At 44.3% G+C, this 19713-nt stretch overlaps 1 protein-coding gene and 1 pseudogene across 1 annotated transcript in view; one reads left to right on the top strand and one right to left on the bottom strand.

Moving 5' to 3' along the window:
* Nucleotides 1-9378: 9378 nt before the first annotated feature.
* Nucleotides 9379-9495, top strand: LOC136643139 (5S ribosomal RNA; annotated as a pseudogene).
* Nucleotides 9496-11240: 1745 nt separating this feature from the next.
* SETBP1 (SET binding protein 1) overlaps nt 11241-19713 on the bottom strand; it is a 243123-nt gene continuing 234650 nt past the window's right edge. Inside the window, exon 5 of the mRNA XM_066615110.1 lies at nt 11241-18109. Within this exon, the coding sequence (XP_066471207.1) occupies nt 17571-18109 (539 nt within the window). The 3' untranslated portion in view covers nt 11241-17570. The remainder of the gene's footprint in view (nt 18110-19713) is intronic.

Below are 19713 nucleotides of genomic sequence, written 5' to 3'. Positions count from 1 at the left end.
TGGAAGCTTACATCTCAACAGACTTACAGCCCAGTCCTATTCAGGTCTACCCAGACCTAAGTCTCATTGTTCAGTGGGGCCTCCTCTCAGGGAATTGTGCATAGGATTGCAGTCCTAATCTTTCAGGACTCTTCATTCAGTTTTGTTGCAACAGATCTAGGGTCAAACTAGGTATGACTCTTCTCTTGTAAATAGCATTTGCAGGAGGGCTTGACCAGATCCAAACCACAGCACATGGGGAAGGAGGCTTTTACTTTTTCTACTTCATTAGTCTAGATCAGTGATTTTCAATCTTTTTCATCTCATGGCACACTGACAAGGCACTAAAATGGTCAAGGCACACCACCAGGTTTTTGACATTTGACAAGGCACACCATGCTGCCAGTGGGGGCTCACATCTCCCATTGACCCTATTAATAAATGACCTTCCCCCAAATTCCTGTGACACACCTGTGGACCACTTGTGGCATACCAGTGTGCCATGGCACAGTGGTTGAAAATGGCTGGTCTTGATTATCTCTGGTGGTGGCTATTTGCTGCAAAACAGTTTCCCTCCTGGGGCAATTAGCAGCAGGGGGTAAAATCCCTTCTCCTTACATCATGTTTCCAATCTGGACAAAGGCCCTAGTAGCTGCTATTGCTTCCTTTTGTCAAGGCACTAGGATTCTTGGCTTGACAAAAAAGATGTTGATCAAGCTGACTTTGAGTAAGTGGGTGTACAGAAGTTGCCCGCTTGCTAGAGAGACAATTGCAAATGGAAATTCCTCCCCTATTTCCTCTAGGTATCTTTTTTTTATTGGCCATTAAATAATAAATTGTTAAAACTCTTTATTTACAAAGAACAAATTTTGTTGCTTAGTGTTTTGGAAGAAATGAGGAACGGGGGAGGGGGCTGAAACATCTGTTTGCAATAAAGAAGGAATTTAAAAACAAAAACAAAACCTCTCATCACTTGGCTCTTTCTTTCCAGTGTTGTACGATGCATAATTTCATCTCTGTTTGGTGAAGAAAATAATAATAAAAGCAGCCTGGATGAACTATGTGGTGGTGAAATCCATCTTAGACATGTGTTCTAATGCAGCTTATTTAACAACAGGGCATCCAAGCTCAAGAGGGTAACTGAACTGAACTTCCAAGAGGGTAACTGAACCCTACCATTGGGCTAATGGATGTTGTAAATCAGGGGTGCTCAATAGGTGGATCGCGATCTACCGGTAGATCACGAGGCAAAATGAGTAGATCACGGAGCCCTGTCTCTCCAAACTGTTAATATGTCAGTTTCGTCTAGTGACTAGACGAAACTGACATATTTAGCTGACACTAAACTGAATCTGAAACTGACACTTTAGCTGCTCTTCAGGCATGCAGCAACGAAACTGACTAGACTCCAGCAGGGGCTCCATACATTAAAGGGGGTGTCTGTCAGACACTTCCTTCCCCCCTGGTAGATCTCCGGGCCTTGCTGGGTTTCAGAGTAGCTCTCGAGCAAAAAAGTGTGAGCACCCCTGTTGTAAATGATGGAGCAAGGAGGGAAAGTCCCTTTGAGCCTCTTAGGATTACTTCTGAGTAAACATAAGGTCAACCTGTATGGCAGCAGATGACTTTGGGGGGGGGGGGGTTATGTGCTCTCCAACTGCTAAGTAATACTACCCAGTTTGATTTCTGTTGACTCATTACCTGGTGGATTGATCTCCAGCTCTGCTCAGTGGCATACGGGAGGCTAAAGGGTGTCACATGGTTTGGGGTGGCAGATGTCTCAGGGCAGCACCTGCTATCCCCCAGTACCCGGGTGCCAGCATCTGGAGGTGCCACATTCCCAGGCCTGCTGCATTCACTCAAAGAGACCTTTTGAGGGGTGGGGAGGTCTCGTATGGCTTCCTGGGTCCTCAGAAAGCCTTTTAAGGCTTTCTGGATTCTGGAAACCATCACTTCTGGTTTTTAGCCACCAGAAGGCTTCTGTGAGGGAAGGCAGCGGGCCCGAGGGGTGGAACCTCCAAGGGGGGAGCTGTACTGTTGGAAGTGTGCCCTGGGCAGCACAGTGGTGAGGAATGCCACTGAGTCTGCTAATGTAAAGACAAGGGTAGGCAACCAACATACATACATGAGCTACTTAACAAAAGGACTAACTGCAGAAGATCTACTGTGAAGTATGAAGTAGAAAGAATCAGATTCTTTGTTATTTGCATTATTTTTTTTAAAAGCAGATTAAAGATAAATTATGTTTGAACAATGGGATTTGGTGCTTAAAAGTGCCAAGTCTAGAATGTATTATTTCAGACACTGTGCTACACATACCACATTGAGCCACATATGCCATGCCAAAAAGAATTGAGCACTCACTCACTCTGTGTGGTGTGTGTATGAGAGAGAGAGAACAAACTAAAAACCCAATCCTAGGCATGTCTACTCAGAAGTAAGCCCCATGATAGACAATTGGATAGGTGGCAATTATGCCAGATCCCAACCCCATTCCCCAAGCTGTGCAGAGCAACTTGAAGTCAGTTCATCCTCTTGGACTCGCACCACCTCTTGAGGTGGTGCAAGTCCAAGGAGACCCATTGGGGCCATGGTGGCTTACCCGGGGTAAGGAGAAGAGTTTCCCCTTTCCTCCAGCTGAACCACTTCTGGCCACAATCTTGCGCTGGATACAGCACAGGCCCCTAATAAGCCCTGGTTTAAATTGTATGCTGAAACAGAACCCAGAATAGTGACAAAGTAGCCCACACAGCAGTGGTAAAAGCAAACCATTTTTCAGCCCTTTGTCTGCCACAAGCTGCCCCAAATAGTCACGTAAGTTACTAGTAGCTCCCAATCTACTGATTGGACTACCCCATTTCTGGATCCCTGTGTGGTCTGCTTAGTGCTGGGGACAAGATCTGATTAACAGCAAGATTTTGTAGTTTAACAATCATCATAACTATTGATGATTTTCATGGGGGATTTTCAAGGGAGCATTGATGCAACCCGAGATGTCTTTTGAGCCGACACTGTTACGTACTACAAATGTACTACATGATGTACTTCAGCATCATGCCTTCTCTCTCTCTTCCCCCCAGCCCATTTCTGGAGAACTTGAAGGAGAGAACCATCTCAGTGTTCAACACACACACCCTGCTCTCCTGCAGCCTAAGTTTCATTCTCATCCACTGTTCTGCTAGACTTGCAGAACTGTTTGTTTGCATTTTCCTTTGAGTCCATAGTGTGGTGGCAGCTACTACAGACCTGGGTGCTTCAGTAGCATAGCCACAAGGGGTGTGGCATGAGCGGTATTGCAGGTGCAGCAACATGCTGTTGCTCTCCCACTTGCTGTCAGAGCCATTCTGGGCAGTGATGGTAATGCTGTCACTGCCCAAAATGCCTCTGATGGCAGGTGAGAGAGGCCGTTTACATGGTGCATTGCTGTACCTGCAATATTTACAGTGCTGCCCTCCTGAAGTTGTGCTACTGGGATGCTCCTGGTGGTTGTCTGCAGTTTTGCTTGAGTTTTGGTAGCAATCGCCCTGAGCCAACTTTAAGAACTTAAGAAGAGCCCTGCTGGATCAGGCCAAAGGCCCATCTAGTCCAGCTTCCTGTGTCTCACAGTGGCCCACCAAATGCCCCAGGGAGCACACAAGACAATAGACACAACCTGTGTCCTGGTGCTCTCCCTGCATCTGGCAATCGGAGGCAGCTTGCCTCTAAAACCAAGAGCTTGCACATACCTACTATGACTTGTAACCTGTAACGAACTTCTTGTCCAGAAATTTGTCCAATTCTCTCTTAAAGGCATTCAGACAACTCTATATAAGTTTATTTTATATATAAGTTGAGTAACATATATATATATATATATATAAAATGTAATATAATATAATATAATATAATATAATATATATGTCAACTCTGTTCTCCTTGGAGTCTGCTGTTCCACATGGGGCCTGCTCAGCTTTTTATTCTCCAGCAGCAGCAGCTGCTGTTCTAAGATGAGATCAGAAAGAGCATTTAGGATTATTTCCTGAGAAGAGTCTGTTCCTGATGCATTTATGACCTTAATTAGAAATTCCAAAAAGCACTAGACTTGACGAGGCTTCACTGACTGGATTTCCCAGAAACCTGTTTTGAGTTCACGTAATACATAATTTTAGTATAAAGGTGTTGTTTAATGCATGCACCCATTACCTTGGATTTTCAAAAACCAGGTTTCTTTAGGAGGGTGCATTCTGTTTAGATGGAGGAGGGACTTGTGAACACATAAGAACATAAGAACAGCCCCACCGGATCAGGCCATAGGCCCATCTAGTCCAGCTTCCTGTATCTCACAGCGGCCCACCAAATGCCCCAGGGAGCACAGCACATAACAAGAGACCTCATCCTGGTGCCCTCCCTTGCATCTGGCATTCTGACATCACCCATTTCTAAAATCAGGAGGTTGCACATACACATCATGGCTTGTAACCCAAAATGGATTTTTCCTCCAGAAACTTGTCCAATTCCCTTTTAAAGGCATCCAGGCCAGACGCCAGCACCACATCCTGTGGCAAGGAGTTCCACAGACCGACCACACGCTGAGTAAAGAAATATTTTCTTTTGTCTGTTCTAACTCTCCCAACACTCAATTTTAGCGCATTTCCCCTGGTTCTGGTGTTATGTGAGAGGGTAAAGAGCAGCTCTCTATCCACTCTGTCCATCGCCTGCATAATTTTGTATGTCTCAATCATGTCCCCCCTCAGGCACCTCTTTTCTAGGCTGAAGAGGCCCAAACTCAATCCACGCATTGAGACCCCTGATCTCCGCCTGCCTAGCTGGCCCTGCGTGTGGAACAGGTAACACTTCAGAGAATGCTGCCTTTGAGGTCCTGGCTTTCAGCTTCCTACCTAATAGTCTAAATTTGGCCTCCAGGACCTCCGGGCTATACTTGCCCACGTTGTTGGTGCTGACAAGCACCACAACCGCTACCTCCTTCCTAGCACCAGCCTGTCTAGACGAGAAGTGATGTCCACAACCTTCGCACCAGGCAGGCAAGTTGCCATGTGGTCCTCACATCCATCGCAAACCCCCCCCCCTTTGTTTCTAATAATCAAATCCCCTACTACAAGAAGCCTCTGACCCCGCTCCCGCCGAGGAGTATCCTGGGTATCTGATACGGACCCGTTCCCTGGAGAAGGGGTCTCCCCAGGGGATTGTTTCCCTCCTCTCCAGGATGACGTCCTCCAGCCCCGAGACTTCCCACTTGGGCAGCTGAGGAGCAGCACGCCTGAGGTTGGGACGAAGCCTGATCATCCCCGGAAGTCTCACCACAGTCCTTCTCTGCCCTGCTCTACCCATGATTTATGCCCCAGAGGCATATAGTCATACATGTGGCACTCGATGCAAAACACTGGATAGCCCCCACCCTGCTGCTGGCTGTCTGACTGCATAGCTTTTCTTTTTTGTTTTTATTTAGGGGTACTTAAAAAACCCTACACTGGTTTGCTGCCCTCTTCTCAAGGGAAGAGGAGGGCAGTGTCTGGGGCCCTGGCTTCCTCGCCCTGCTGCTGAACTCAAACAGAGGCTAAACTCACTGTGCCTCACCTGGCACTTTGTTCCTGATGCAGTGGGTGTCCCAGAGGCCATGCACTCTTCTGCAGAGAGGCTCATGCGGTGGCAGGTGCTTGCTTTATACCCCTAGCTGGCTCCTCCTCCCTCCCTCCATCCTTGCTGATTGAAAGGGATGATTGAATCTCACTCTTCCCAGGTGAGATTACAAAAGATCAGGAAGACAAAGGCTGCTGATGGGCTTCATTAGCAGGGGGAGAGTAACTGGCCCATCTCACCCCAGCACTGTCTGTTCTAGTGGCTGTCTGCTGGTATTCATTTGCATCTTTTTAGATTGTGAGCCCTTTTGGGACAGGGAGCCATTTAGTTATTGGATTTTTCTCTGTAAACCGCTTTGTGAACTTTAAGTTGAAAAGCGGTATATAAATACTGTTGATTGATTGATTGATCTACTCTGCTGGCTCCTGAATGGGGCTCTTATCAACTCCTAAAGGACAATGACTATGCTAAATTGCCCTGGCTGGCTGGGAACTGGCCCTTCCTAGGTTCTTACCCTCCTAATTCAGTTCTCTTAGGCTGGATTGTTTTTTTAACCTCAAGCTGCTTTTTATTTGAGTTTAAACTGCACTGGTTTAAGAGATTTGGGGGCTTGGCAGAACTTACACACTAAGGTTTAAATCCTGTTTTGCCCTGTTTATAAAATAGACACCAAGTGTGCTTTCTCCCCTTATCACCCTCTTCTTTGTTTAGTTTGGGCTCTAGCTCCCTATCTAAATTATACCTCCTGCTTTTATTAAGTGTGCACCTTTATTTATTTATTTTTATTTATTTATTTCACCTAGATCCTGTGTCCCAATTTACTGAACCTTTAGATATATTCTAACTTAGATTAAGTTTAACTTGGGTGAAGTATAGGGTTAATTTAAACAAAGTAGAAAAAACTTGCTTTCCACTTTATCCTCCTATGTTTTATTTACTTTTCCAAGTGCCTGTAAGTTGGGTCACAAGTAGGACTCTGATCCTGCTCAGAGTAGACCTATGTACACACTTACATATTTATTTTTATTGCCCTCACCTGGTTCCTGTGCCCCAACTTGCTGGACCTTAGACTCCCTCCCTCTGGTTAGATTAGGTGCTAGCTTAGGTAAAGCTAAACTAAAGGCAAAGCTAAGTTTCAGTGTTGATTTAAGGTTAGAAGACAAAGAGTTAGAAAGAGTACACTTACCTTCTTGTCGTCCTCCTCTTCACAACTCAGAGAGTCCTCCCTCACCTTCTCCAAAACTGAGGTCCACTTGCCTTCTCCTCGCACAGAGGCTAAACTAGCTGTGCCTCACCTGGCACTTTGTCCCCAAGGCACTTGGTTCCCCAGAGCCCAGGCGCGCTTCTGCAGAGAGCCAACATGATTCAACTCACCTGGACGATTTGCAGCACATGTACATGTTGCAGGCCCTCTGGTGAGGTGCAATGCATACTGGTATGGACTGCATATAAAGAGAGACTGCAGCCCTTGTTCATGAGCAGGATGAGTGGACAGGTGCTGCAGGGAAAGACCTTGACTGTAGCTACAACTGCAGCATAATGAGGTGGGAATGTGGTGGTCCTGAAGTGGTAGGAAGGACTTTACCACTGTAGAGTGCAGGTGAGGAACCACTCATTTGAATGTTCCTTTATTAGCAATGGTACTGTAATTAGAAAGCAGGGAGGGGTCATAATGGTAAGCCTACAGCCAACCCCCCCCCCCAGCTTTTTATGAATGGCTCTACTGAAGTTCATGCTGGGCTCACAAATATCTCAGCTGGAATCTTCAAACTGGTTGTGGTGATGGGGAGACTGGTGGAGGCCCAGATGCATTCCAGATACATGGAGGCTTAGGACAAGCAGGCCTGAGTAAGGAGACGAAAGGCTGATGTTTTGTATGCTCCCTGATGCTTGGAAGCCTGCTGCAGGAGCTAAGGTGCCAAGAGATGAAGAGGGGACAAGCAGGCCTTCTGCAATATATAATTCAACGGAGAAGCTTTTCCCCACAGAAATAGTGCACTGGGAGGAGGGGTCACAAGCCAGATTGGAACTTGGGCAGGAGTTAAGGCTCCAGATCCCTTTCCCCCAGTGTGCTATTTTCAGTATCCCTCCCCTGGGGCCACATTACACATAGCATCTAGTTTGGTTCTTGGCTGGACTGTTGGTTTTGCTTGAAAAAAAGGAAGCTTATTCAGTCTATCCCCCTCAGAGAATCAGCCTGCCTTTGGAGTCTGACCAGGTCCTATGAAGGCTTTGGTGCTCTCTGAACTTTGAGGGCAAGGTAAGCGATGGCCACCCCTGAGTACTCACCAGGTGGGCAGAGTCAATTCAGAGCAAACCTCTGCTCCTTGCACTGTTCTGCTGGTTTTGCAAGCGGAGTCCCTCCGAACCGGAGTCAAAGGCATATGGAGTGCACAACCCCATCGTATAATAGCTATTAATTCCTCCACATTAAAGCTAGGGTTGTTTTAATGAGTTGAAATAAAAGGTTATGCGTTAGTGTGGAAAGTCGAGTGATAAAAATCACACCAGGCATGCAGGCGGCTGTGCTTGAGTTTATAACCGCCATGACCTACATCTCTGTGCCCTTCAAGCACACCTTCCTCCTCCAGTTGTCCTGAGCTGGTGGCAGGATGAAGAGCTGCTGGCATCCTGCCAGGCTCAAAGGAGAAATCTAAAGTCCATTCAAAAGCAGTAGGGAATTATCACCTTAAAAGGCCTGACCCCTGGCTCCATTGCTCTGATGTGCTGGAGCACTGACACACCCAGCGGCATAGCTAGAGGGGGTGCAAAGCACTAAGCTTTGCAGGAAGCCTCACCATGGCGTGCAAGTGGCCCCTCCCCTTTGGAGCCATTCCAGGTGGTGGGAGCAAAATGGCCGCATTTGCAGGGAGGGGCTGCTTGCATGCTGTGGTGTGGCTCCCTTAGTGCTTTGTATGCCCTCTAGTTACGCCACTGGGCACAGTAGGAAAGCTAAGCTGGTCCCATTGGAACCAAGAGACTTGATCAGCAGACTGTTTTTAATGTTGAATGGTACCAGTTCAGATTGGGTGCCCTGAAGTTCAGGGTAGTGGGCCCCTAGGCCTGGAAGAAAGCTTTAAACGTCTCTCCCCGTCATGCTAATTATGTGTATGTAGGAAGGTTCTTTCTTTTAATATGGAGGGACAGTCACCCAATCTCCCCCCTGCATCCAGCGTGGCATATTCTTGTAGCAGAATATGTCAAGGGAGTGCTGATTACGGTCCTTGGTTCTTATATGCTGATCACTTCAAAATGCCCCCCCCCCCCAATGATAACCTAGACAAAGGGAAAGAAAACAGACAAGGAACAGGGAGTCCACTAGTGTTTCAGCTGGAAATCTTGGCAGCAGATCTTGCATCATTCACAAGTCACCTTCTCTCTCTCTCAAGGGAACTTGGAGACACATCTGTTAAAGATGACAAGAATCTTGCAGTAGTTTGTAATTCTTGTCCTGGGATGGAAGATGGAGGGGGCGGTGCAGAGTCTCTCATGTTTCCAGTTAACAGCCTTTCAGATGAATGCAGAGCTAGAATAATTTAGCGCATAGGCAGACCTGCAAGCTGATCTACCCTCATTTCCCACGTAGCTAGCAGGGCAAACACTTCTAAGCCAAGAGCTTCTAAAGAACAGGTATGGAATTGCAAGGAAAAAAAAATATTCCCAGAATTAGGCTTAAATGAGCAAATTCATTCAGGATGCAATCCTATCCATGCTTACCTGGGAGTAAGCCTCATTGCCTATAAAGAGACTTACATGCATAGGATTGGGCTCTTATGTACATAAAATGCTCCACTGACCAGCTTATAGTTGGATGCATGAATCAAGTCCAGCAATTGTTACCCTGCACATGCCTGATCTCATCTGAACTTGGAAGCTAAGCAGGGTCAGGCCTGGTTAGTACTTGGATGGGAGACCGCCTGGGAATACCAGGTGCTGTAGGCTTATACCATAGTCTTTCCATGCCGGATCTCGTCTGATCTCGGAAGCTAAGCAGGGTCAGGCCTGGTTAGTACTTGGATGGGAGACCGCCAGGGAATACCGGGTGCTGTAGGCTTATACCATAGTCTTTCGAGACTGAAGGTTGCCAACCATAGAATCAAGTCCATTGAAACCACCTTGGTTCAGGTCATATGACTGTAGGCCCTGATCAGATTGAATGCATTTGAGCCTGTGTGTGTAACTGAATTAAAACAAGTCTCCAGATGATTAGCTGGAAAGGGGGAAGTGATTGAACACAACTTCCCCACCACCCTCCTGAACAGCTGATTGCTTTACAGCAGTGGTTCTCACACATTTAGCACAGAGACCCACTTTTTAGAATGAGAATCTGTCAGGACCCACCAGAAGTGCTGTCATGACTGGAAGTGACATCATCAAGCAGGAAAGTTTTTCACAATCCTAGGCTGCAATCCTACCCACACTTATCCAGAAGTAAGTTCCATTTAGTATCATTGTTAAAAGAATATACATAGTAGCTTGTTAAAAGTACAGGTCTGTAACATTTTCCCAAATACATACCATGGGAGCATCGAGTCGAATATATTAAAAATAAAATATTGAAATGAATGGGGACCTACCTGAAATTGGCTTGTGACCCACCTAGTGGGTCCTGACCCACAGTTTGAGAAATACTGCTTTACAGGATCTGAAATTTGCTTTGTTTGTGATGGCTTTGTATACAGGGCTGCCTACCAGGTGCAGTCCCAGTTGCTGGAGTGGGCAGAAGGTTCATGCATACAGTGCCTCTTTGTGCCTGCAATTCCCCATCCAGCAAGAAATAAGAATGCAAAAGTCTTCTTCTGCAAGTGTGTTGGCCTGGTCTACATGATGCAGATGGATGGGCTGCACCATATCAGACTGCAGGTGGGAGTTTATTTTTGAATACTCCCATGTGTAAGAAAACTTATACAAGTAGAAGATTAGCACACAGTGGACTGGGCTACAGCCTGTTTCATGGAGTGAAAAGGTTTGTTTGTTTTTGTTCAATCCATCCACTGTTTTGATATGGGGGAGCACCTGCGGTCTGAAGTGGTACAGTCCACTCTAATATCTCAGGACTCTACCATCTCATAGCACTACATATGTAGACCAGCACAGCAAGAGATAAACACATACCAGCAACTCAGTAGAACAGGAACTTTTGGGAATAAGGGAGCGGGGAGCAGTAGTGTAGCCAGAGGGGGGGCAAAACAGTAAGTATGGCAGATGCTGTGTAATCACTCCTGCCACTTGCTGTTGGAACCATTCTGGGCATTGATGGCAATGTGCAGGTGATCGCTGGACGAAACCGGGTCTCCTGCATGTTGCTGTCGCTGCCAGAATGGCTCTGATGGCGAGTGGGAGGGGCATGTTGTGGCCCCTGGCAGTACTTAGCGTTTTGCCCAACCCTCTAGGTACGCCAATAGGGCGGGGGTTGGAGTGGGGCAGCACCTTTCACAGTAATAAGCTAACGTTGTTCCAGACCCTGCTCTCACATAACTTTTCATTTATTAAATGCTTAAACTTAAAAAACTTAACTCATAACTTAAAAAAAAAAATACCATAAAAAAAGAACGAAGCCTCAGATTTATCCGTGACCACAAAAGAGATGGTGAGTGCAGGCATTTGTATCCCCAAAGCTATAAAACTCTGCTGTGATGTGAACCAGATGGAAAATAAGACAAAAGAATTCACAACTCATGATAGACTCAATTGAATTCCTTTAATTCCACACAATGAATAACATATGAATAGGAGTAACTTTTTTTTCATTTTTCTGGTATTTTTTTTTTTTAATAGTTAAGTGCTCTATACTGTGCTAACCTGATTTGGTAGCAAAGAGACTGGAGCTTCCTTTTTAGAAAAAAATGCTTAAAAAACAACATCTAAAATCATGAAAGAGCTTATGACATTCTTGACATGCCAAGTGTACCTAACCCTCAAAGAACAGCAAGTCCGTATCCATTTTTTTTAAATGTACAAAAATGCTTCATGAATAAAAACCGTTACAAAAAGAACATTTCAAACAAATGTACAAGTTTTTTTTGTCTTGCCTCTATATTCAATAAAATACAAATACATTTTTTTTTGCTCTAAAATATGTTTACATACAATCAAAGGAGAACATGCAAATTACACGTTAAAAAAGGCTTTTAGAAACCACTTATGAGTACAAACTAAAAAGTAGCCAGCACGACTTATCGAACCATGTTGTGCCCCGTCCCTTTTCGGAGGGTGTTTCTTTTTTTTAAAATTTTTGAAATACAGTATATACATATTTAACACCTTGTGTGCACTTATTATTATTATTATTTAAGAAACAGCTTTAAAAAAATAAACAAACCAATCGACACGGGCTTGTACCTTTTATTTTTCCTTGTTGACACAATTGGCAGCTCCTTTCCTTTGTTTAATTTTTTTTCTCCATTTAAGGGGCTGGAAGCTTTTAAACAATTGCTTGTTTTATTACAACCCAGGCATTTTGTGAAGAGATCTCAAATAGATTTCCTTGGCTGAAAATGTGCTTCTAATTAACAACCCTATCCTAAGATTTGCTGCACTTTCAATAAGAGAATTTGGAGGGAGGAAAGCTGAAAGGGACACCAAGGTTTCAAACAATAGCATTAGGTCAGTTTGCCTGCTGGTGCAAATGTTTAGGGCCACGGAGTAAATTAAAATGTTGCACCATAATGGGGTGGGGTGGGGTGGAGTGGGGGAATGGTTGAGTCCACATCTTATGCATAAACCTCATTGTGGAGGATGTTTCCATTGGAAAACAAAAGAGAGGGCACATGCTGACCAGAACACAATTCTTTCACAAAAAAGGTGACATTCTAGCTTCAGAGTTAAAAACAAAAAATGATTTCATGGCGTCTTTACTATGTTCATCATTAACTGCCTAAAATATAAGCATAGTAAATGAACTGTGGGGTTCTTTGTGTGAGATCACACTTTCATTCTCAGTCACATTTGCCACATTTCAGCTTTAATATTTCAACATTCCCAGGTGCGTATCCCCCTCCCAGCTTTCATTGCAATTAATTTCTACGGGGTCTGTATCCTCCCATTCCCTCCTAGAAGAAAACATGGCAAGTGGGGTCCTGATATTGTTATATGGAAGGATTATGTAATGTGCTAACAGACCAGTAACACATCAACACATTCAAGGAACACAATTGTTCTGATCCAGCAAGGGAGACAAGACAAACCAGGAGGCTTCCGTACATGCAAATCTGCCGGCTCATCCCAATATTCACCAGTGCACCGATGGACTGGGTGGAAACACCCTCTGATGCATCACTAGCTCAGGACTAGAGGCTTGCAACCTGCTTACCCATGTCCCGCTATTAGTATTATTTTAATGAACACCACCACCAAGTTCTGTCATATGCCTTTTGAGAATTGAAATGTTCCCTCCACTGAGATGGAGGGGACAGGTGAACTTCTGTTTTCTAAAGGAAAACTTATTACTGAATTTTTTTCTGCCATATCATAGTCCTAAACATCCAATTCTTGACAATCTGTATGCAGTATGTTCCTAGATGCTCATATTGTGAGGATTCTGGCAGCCACTGGTGTAACATATTATTACACAAAGTGACCACCAATTTATCATTGTTGCCATGTTCTTGTGTGCATTGCTCTTGATGCCCCTCCCCTCTGAACCTAAGGGCGTAACCCCAACGCACTTTCCAGCACCAACATAAGGGCAATGCAGCTCTGATGTAAGGGAACATTCCCTTACTTTGAGGTCTGTGAGTGCCACCCAACTACAGGATGAAGTGTATGTCCAATTGGCACCGCTATGCCAGTGCTGGAAAGTTGGTTAGATTTGGGCCTAGATCAAATACAGCATGAGCTGGCTATTGGTGAAACAGCCAAATGAAGACTGTCACATTGCACTCTGAAAGGTCTTGTGGGAAAAAAATCCTATGGTATGTCATATAGGTAGCTATGACAGTTGGCCAGCTTTTGAGGTTGCAGTTAGGGCAGTGTCAACTCCCCCATTTATTTTGGCACCCCATATTCAGTTGGTGACAATTCAGGGGTTCAAAATATAGTTGTAGTCCAAACCTGTGCAGTTTTACTTAGAACAGCTCAATCCAACAGAGGTCCCCATGCAGCGATACAGCAGTGCCGGCATGGACTATGCTGTATCCCACAAGGGATTTTTGGCTGCTGGACATCTTCTCAGGGTAAGAGGACATTTGTCCCCTCGTCCTGGGGTAAACCCCAGCAGCTACAATGGGTCAAATCGGACCAGCGCCAGTGATACTGTTGGTGCAAGTCTGTGTTGATCTCTAATCAGGCATGGGAAGGGGTTTGGATATGGGGTATGCTAGCATCACTGATCCTGCCCTCTCCTGGACCTGATCCACCCACCCTCCCCCGTCCCAGCACTGGATGTATCTTCTCAGGTGAGCCTCCCAATGGCTGCTGGTGCCAGTGGGAAGGCTATGGCCTTCTCACCGGCATGCCTGGGCCTTGTACTGTTGCAAAGTGCTTTACAGTACATTTGCAACAGTGCCACTGGCCGAACGCACATTCTGATGGTGCAGGCCCTTGTTCAGATTGGACTGTACATCTTACTGAGTCCCCTGGAGCTTACTGCCAAGTGAGTGTGCACTGGACTGCTGGTTTAATGTTACTTTTCTGTGCTGACACCTCACTTCCTGGGTGGGAAAGGTAGATCAGTAGGTGCCCAGAATGGTGGGTACTAAATAATGCAGGATAATTACAAACATTACGCAGTGGCAAACCACACACATTTGTAAGCTAGTTGCATGTTTGCAATAGATTTCTAGGTGCAGGGAAAAAGAGTAATGGAAAAGATAACACAAGAAGTAGGCCACAGTGACAGATAGCACAGTTTCTGGCTGCTTGTAACAACATAGCAGTTCTTTGTTGATATGTATCAAAGTCATGCAATACAACGGCCACAACAGATACTCAAGGATGTCTACGTATGCAAGCCAAGAGCCCTCTTCGAGTATTCACAATCCTTGGTTTTACACAAGCACAGTGTCCACATATGCACTGCTGTGGTTCAGTTCCTGGCTAACATGAATCCTAGCCCGCTGGCCCAGCCCAGACCTGCCCCCTTCCTCTTCCCAGACTTTGAGGAGACTGATTGGCAATCAGGTGGCCTACTGGGTAGTAATTAAATGATAGTATTGCTTACCTTTAATTGGCCATTGGATCAACCCCACACAACACAGCATCCATTGGAAGCGCGGCATGCTATGAAGTGGCGGGGGTTAGGATTGGGCTGTTCACCCATTAAACTCAATGGGACACTTATTTCTGAGTAGACACACATAGGATTGCACTGTAAATCAAACAAAAGTGGCTTCCATGCCACAAAGGTGACACTTGCAAGGCAACTTCAGATTCTTGAAAATGGTTAGAATCCTACTGGCAGAACTGACTAAGCAATGCTCCTGAACACTTCCTGAACCCACTTCCTGAACCCACTTCCATGCATCTTCCATCAAAATGGTGGGATTTATCCAATGTGTTTCTGTACATCTCATAAGCATTCTGAGTGAACGCCAGGGGGCCCTGCATGTGCTGCATTCTGTTCAATGCTCATGGAAGGCTTCACATGCCAAACAAGTACATGCATGAAGCATAACCTGAGACTGAAAAGGAGACAGCTCTGATCATATGGAGTGTGGGATGCAGATTTAGAGCAGCGTTTTGCAACTGAAGTTGCGTGTACCACTAGTGGTACACAAGGTGATGTCCAGAGGTATGCATGGCACCCCTGGACATCTGCTGCCTGGCAGCAAATGTGGAACATGATGAACCAAACAATGGAAGGAGTCTTGGCTTGGCGGGCAGAGCTCCAGCACACTGTTTTCTCACACTTGAAAAAGCCCACCCACCCTGAGACTTCCTGGTGTTTGATGCATGGTGTCCCAGTCTTGCAGGCCTCCCAACTCAGAAGTAACTGGCAGTGATGTCGTCAGTTACTTCTGGTGGTATGCATGATGGGCTGATATAAGTGAAGTGGTACAAGGTGAGTGGTATGTTGAGAACATAAGTATTTAATTAGGGACAAGATTTTAATGACAGGAAAGAAAGATACGGGTGTTGAGAGTGTGGTAGGGTTTACTTTTTATTAATTATAACTTCCTCTTCCAAATATCTGCAATATATGTGTTTTCTCCCATCAGAGTTGACAATTAGCTTGTGAATGACAGAATCATGTCCTCCTTATCTCTCCAGTCATAACAGAAGTGGTGCCATGCTAGGATCTCTCTACTGTGACAAAATTCATGGAAGGAAAGGAATCTGTTAAGTACCTGTTTTAAACATCAACAATTTACTTTTAAAAATGAAAGTATTAAATTACTTCATTATAATATACTTCTTTTACATATCTTTGTGTTTGGTTTAAACACTTTTGCTTAAATCAAAATGACAATAATAATTATTTTTCTTGATTTGGCTGTGGAAATGCTTTGGATACAGATATATATCCAAGCTTATACAAAATATTGGTGGATAAAAGTACACTTTGAATTTAGACTGGACAACTGAAACTGACGATTTAAAGAGACAATTTGTTACACACAGTTTGTGTCCATGCAGACTTGTTTTCTTCTTTGTTATAATTACATTATGTACAAAAGGGAAAAAAAAATATTTTCAGTTTATTAAGGCAACCACAACTTGGGAAAAGCCATGTCCAAAGTGGCAATCAAACAACTGCAGTGGTGAGAGCCTTTGAACATTTAGGGTATTATTAGTTTAAATAAGAACACTTTTTCTTTTTAAATTTAAGAAATATGTGCCCAAAAATGACATATTTCTTCAACTAGCTTTATTGTTCTTAACTACTGTTTCTGTTTATCTATAAACCGAAGGCAAGACATTGTTGCAGAAATGGCTCCAAGCAGTGTAACATTTTTGCACCCAAGTTTTGCACCGACAGTCTGGGTGGCAAATATTTTGCCAACTTGGGTCCATTCTGGATTCCTTGCCTTTCGGGGTAATATCACCACTATTTCCTGTTATTTACTGATACATAGCAATCCCCAAGCAAACTGGGCCATCCGTGAACCCTTGCTAATATCACCAATGGGAACACCAAGCCACTTTGTGTGAAGGTCTTGTTTGTTAGTGAAAGGTTAGGGTTTGCTTTTCTGTGAAATGCCAAGTCATTCTGTTCTATTCTGGGATAATGCTCAGAGAATCGGTTTGTTTCATATAGCAGGGCTCCACTTGTATATCCTGTATCACTTGTCACTTGTTTATTTGCATCAGGCCAATTATTGGGCGTGGGGAGTATGAAATTCACATCTCTTGGGATTCAGTTGCCTGGCAAAAGTTTTTAGGTTTTTTTTTTAAGTCCTATAATTAAAGTACAAATATTTTCAAAGCAGATTAAAACCATGAGCACAGCTGAAGAATGCACAGTACCATTTTTGTTTTGAAAGCAAAAGTTTGGCTGTTCCACTCTAGGGGTTGCCAGATTTGTTCTCAACTGATGCTCCAGAACCTTAATGTTTGCATGGCAAGGAAAAATTAGATGAATGCGACTTTTCCCATCATGCCACTGGAGCGACTGGGAATATCTGTTCCTGATGAAGGTCTTCCTCCAATGCATCAGTAAAAGGTGCAGGAGCTTCTGAGAAAGACATTGGCAATCCTAATATGGGTACTGGTAGTCCCACCACATGTGAAGATCTAGTGACTTTCAGTGAACCCCCTTCTCCTCTGAGATCCAAGAACGAGAAAGCTGATATGAAACTCTGCAAAACAGATGGACTTGGTAGGTTTGAAAATCTCCCGCCTCCCTCAACACACCCTCCCCCTTTATTAACCTATGGACTAATGCCAAAGATTTGTCATTACTGTAATAATAATAATTACTGGTCGCTCCTATCTGAACTCTTAACAGCTGCTGTGCTACTGAAATTCAGAGCAAGTCTGACACTGTGGAAGGCATTGAGCAGACCTGCCCGCTTTGGCCCCGTCAGTTCCAGGGCGCGAACCACCCAGCGCTGTCCTTTGATTGGCTGCGTCTGTTTCTAGGGAAGGTTTTCACTTTCACTTCCCCTCGTTTTCCGGTGCCTTTTCACCTTCACTTCCTCCTCCTCCTCCTCCAGATGTTGCTGTGATTTGTTTTTTCTTTTTCCGACTCTTGATGTCCGTGGAGGAGGCGGTGGAGGGGAAGGCTGGGGTGTCTCTCGGGCCATATGTATTACGGCCTCAATGGTGGCCGTGATTGTATCTTGATTGGCTGCTTGTTCCAATATTAAAGGATTCAGCGTGAATCTTTGACCTCGTTTGCAAGGCAGGTCAACACATTTTTCCAAAACTGGCATTTGGTCTCTTGAGTCTTCATCAAAGGAGAGAGGCTGCTTCCGGGGACGCCCTCGCCTCTTCTTCACAAAGTTATTGCCCGTCTTTGATTGTCTCTGCAGCCGCTTGGCTTTCAGGATTTTGTTCACATGATCCAAGTTTTTCTTGGTGGAGAGAATCTTGGTGTAGTTGCACATTTTACGCACCTCGCACTGGATTGCTTCAATTTCACAGCGCTTGAAACGTTTCTTGAGAGGCGAGCTGGCTGCGGGGGAAAGGAAACAAAGATGATTAAGTTCAGAATCAATTGAAATTGTCACACAGGTCTTCAGAATAACTGGCAAAATATGATTAATGCAGGCCAATATAAAGATTTGCTGGGCCTGCAGATTATGAATAATGGTGGGCAGATGGGAAATGGCATGCAAAGGAGAGTAACAGAAAATATTTCAGAATTATTTATTATAAAGGCAGTTGTAGAAGAACAGCCATTTTTATAATGTCTGTAAGCCTGCCATTAATATTACCTGAATAGGCTGGTGGAATTAATGAATGAAAATTAGTAACATTCATGCAATGAGATACTGTTTTAATTTCCGAATGCCATTAGGCAAAATCTTCTTTCACAGAATGAACACTAATCATTTATCTTCCCATGTTTAGAGCAAAAGTTTTTCAGCTGTTGTGATTTTTGAGGCTCCCTTCTTTGTATCCCAATTTTTAAAAGAAAAGTATCACAGGGCCCAATCCTGTTCAACTTTGCAGCACTGATGCAGTTCCAATGCAGCCTTGAGGTAAGAGATCAAATGTTCCCTTACCTTGAGGAGGCCCCCACTTCAGGATGCAGCGCACACCCCATTGGCATGGCTGCATCAGCGCTGGAAAGTTGGATAGCATTGGGCCCACAGTTCTCTGAATTTTGAGCAAAGCGTTTATAAGTCAAAATAAAAAAATTCATAAATATACTACACACACTCACACAATCTATATTTTGATATATACTTTTAAAAAATATTATACTTTTTAGACACTTCTATACTTTGAACCAATTTTGGTTTAGATCAATTTCGTGCAGAATAATAAAAACTCATTTCCTTGCATTTCAGCTTGATAAAATAAATACAATTTTTCTTAAATGAAATAATTTTAAAGTTTTAAAATGTTTTTTTTGCAAACAAAATACACAGAATAGGTTATTTAAAAAGCAAAGAAGAACTCATTTCAGATAAATGGCAGCAAGAAGACACTGTAATGCCAAGGAAACACAAGAAGCTTTCAGCAGCCTCAGTTCAAAGATCCTCCACTAGGAGGCAGTGGGGATGGACTGCAGCCTGGGGGCGGGAATTTACTGAGCCACAGGAGGCTACAAGCCATAGACTCTGCCTGCCTACCCACGCACCACTGCTGCTCTTTTTTTTTTTTTTTTTTTTAAGATGACTCACTGGGAACTACGGTTTCTCCAAATGTAGCTGCAGCGGAGAGGAACCCTCACCACGCTTTACAAAGAACTTTCTGCGTGCCTGATCATTCAACCACTTTGGAACCAGTTACCCACATTCAATTCCGGTTCAAACTCTGGCTCACCCGAGATATTTTAGGTACAGCTTCACAGTTCCAGTTACTGAAAAAATAGCTCACTGAAAAGCAGTGTGGGTTTAGGCATTGGGACTAATGACTAGTCAAAAAATCTGTGCTAGCCACAGTTCTTTTTTTTTTAAGCTAGGTTTTGGAGCCTCTTGGAAGGATTATGCGCACACACACCCTGCCCTTTGGAAGTTTCAGCTTAAAACAGCAGCAACAAAACCGAGCATTGTTTTCTTGGATTTCATCAGTATTGCTGGTTCATGTGCCGCCATATTCCTTGGCAGA

Source organism: Tiliqua scincoides, chromosome 2 (genome assembly GCF_035046505.1).
Source record: "Tiliqua scincoides isolate rTilSci1 chromosome 2, rTilSci1.hap2, whole genome shotgun sequence".
In the NCBI taxonomy this organism is placed as follows: domain Eukaryota; kingdom Metazoa; phylum Chordata; class Lepidosauria; order Squamata; family Scincidae; genus Tiliqua; species Tiliqua scincoides.
The sequence above is the reverse complement of the archived record's forward strand: the minus strand, read 5'-3'. Positions and strand labels throughout refer to the sequence as shown.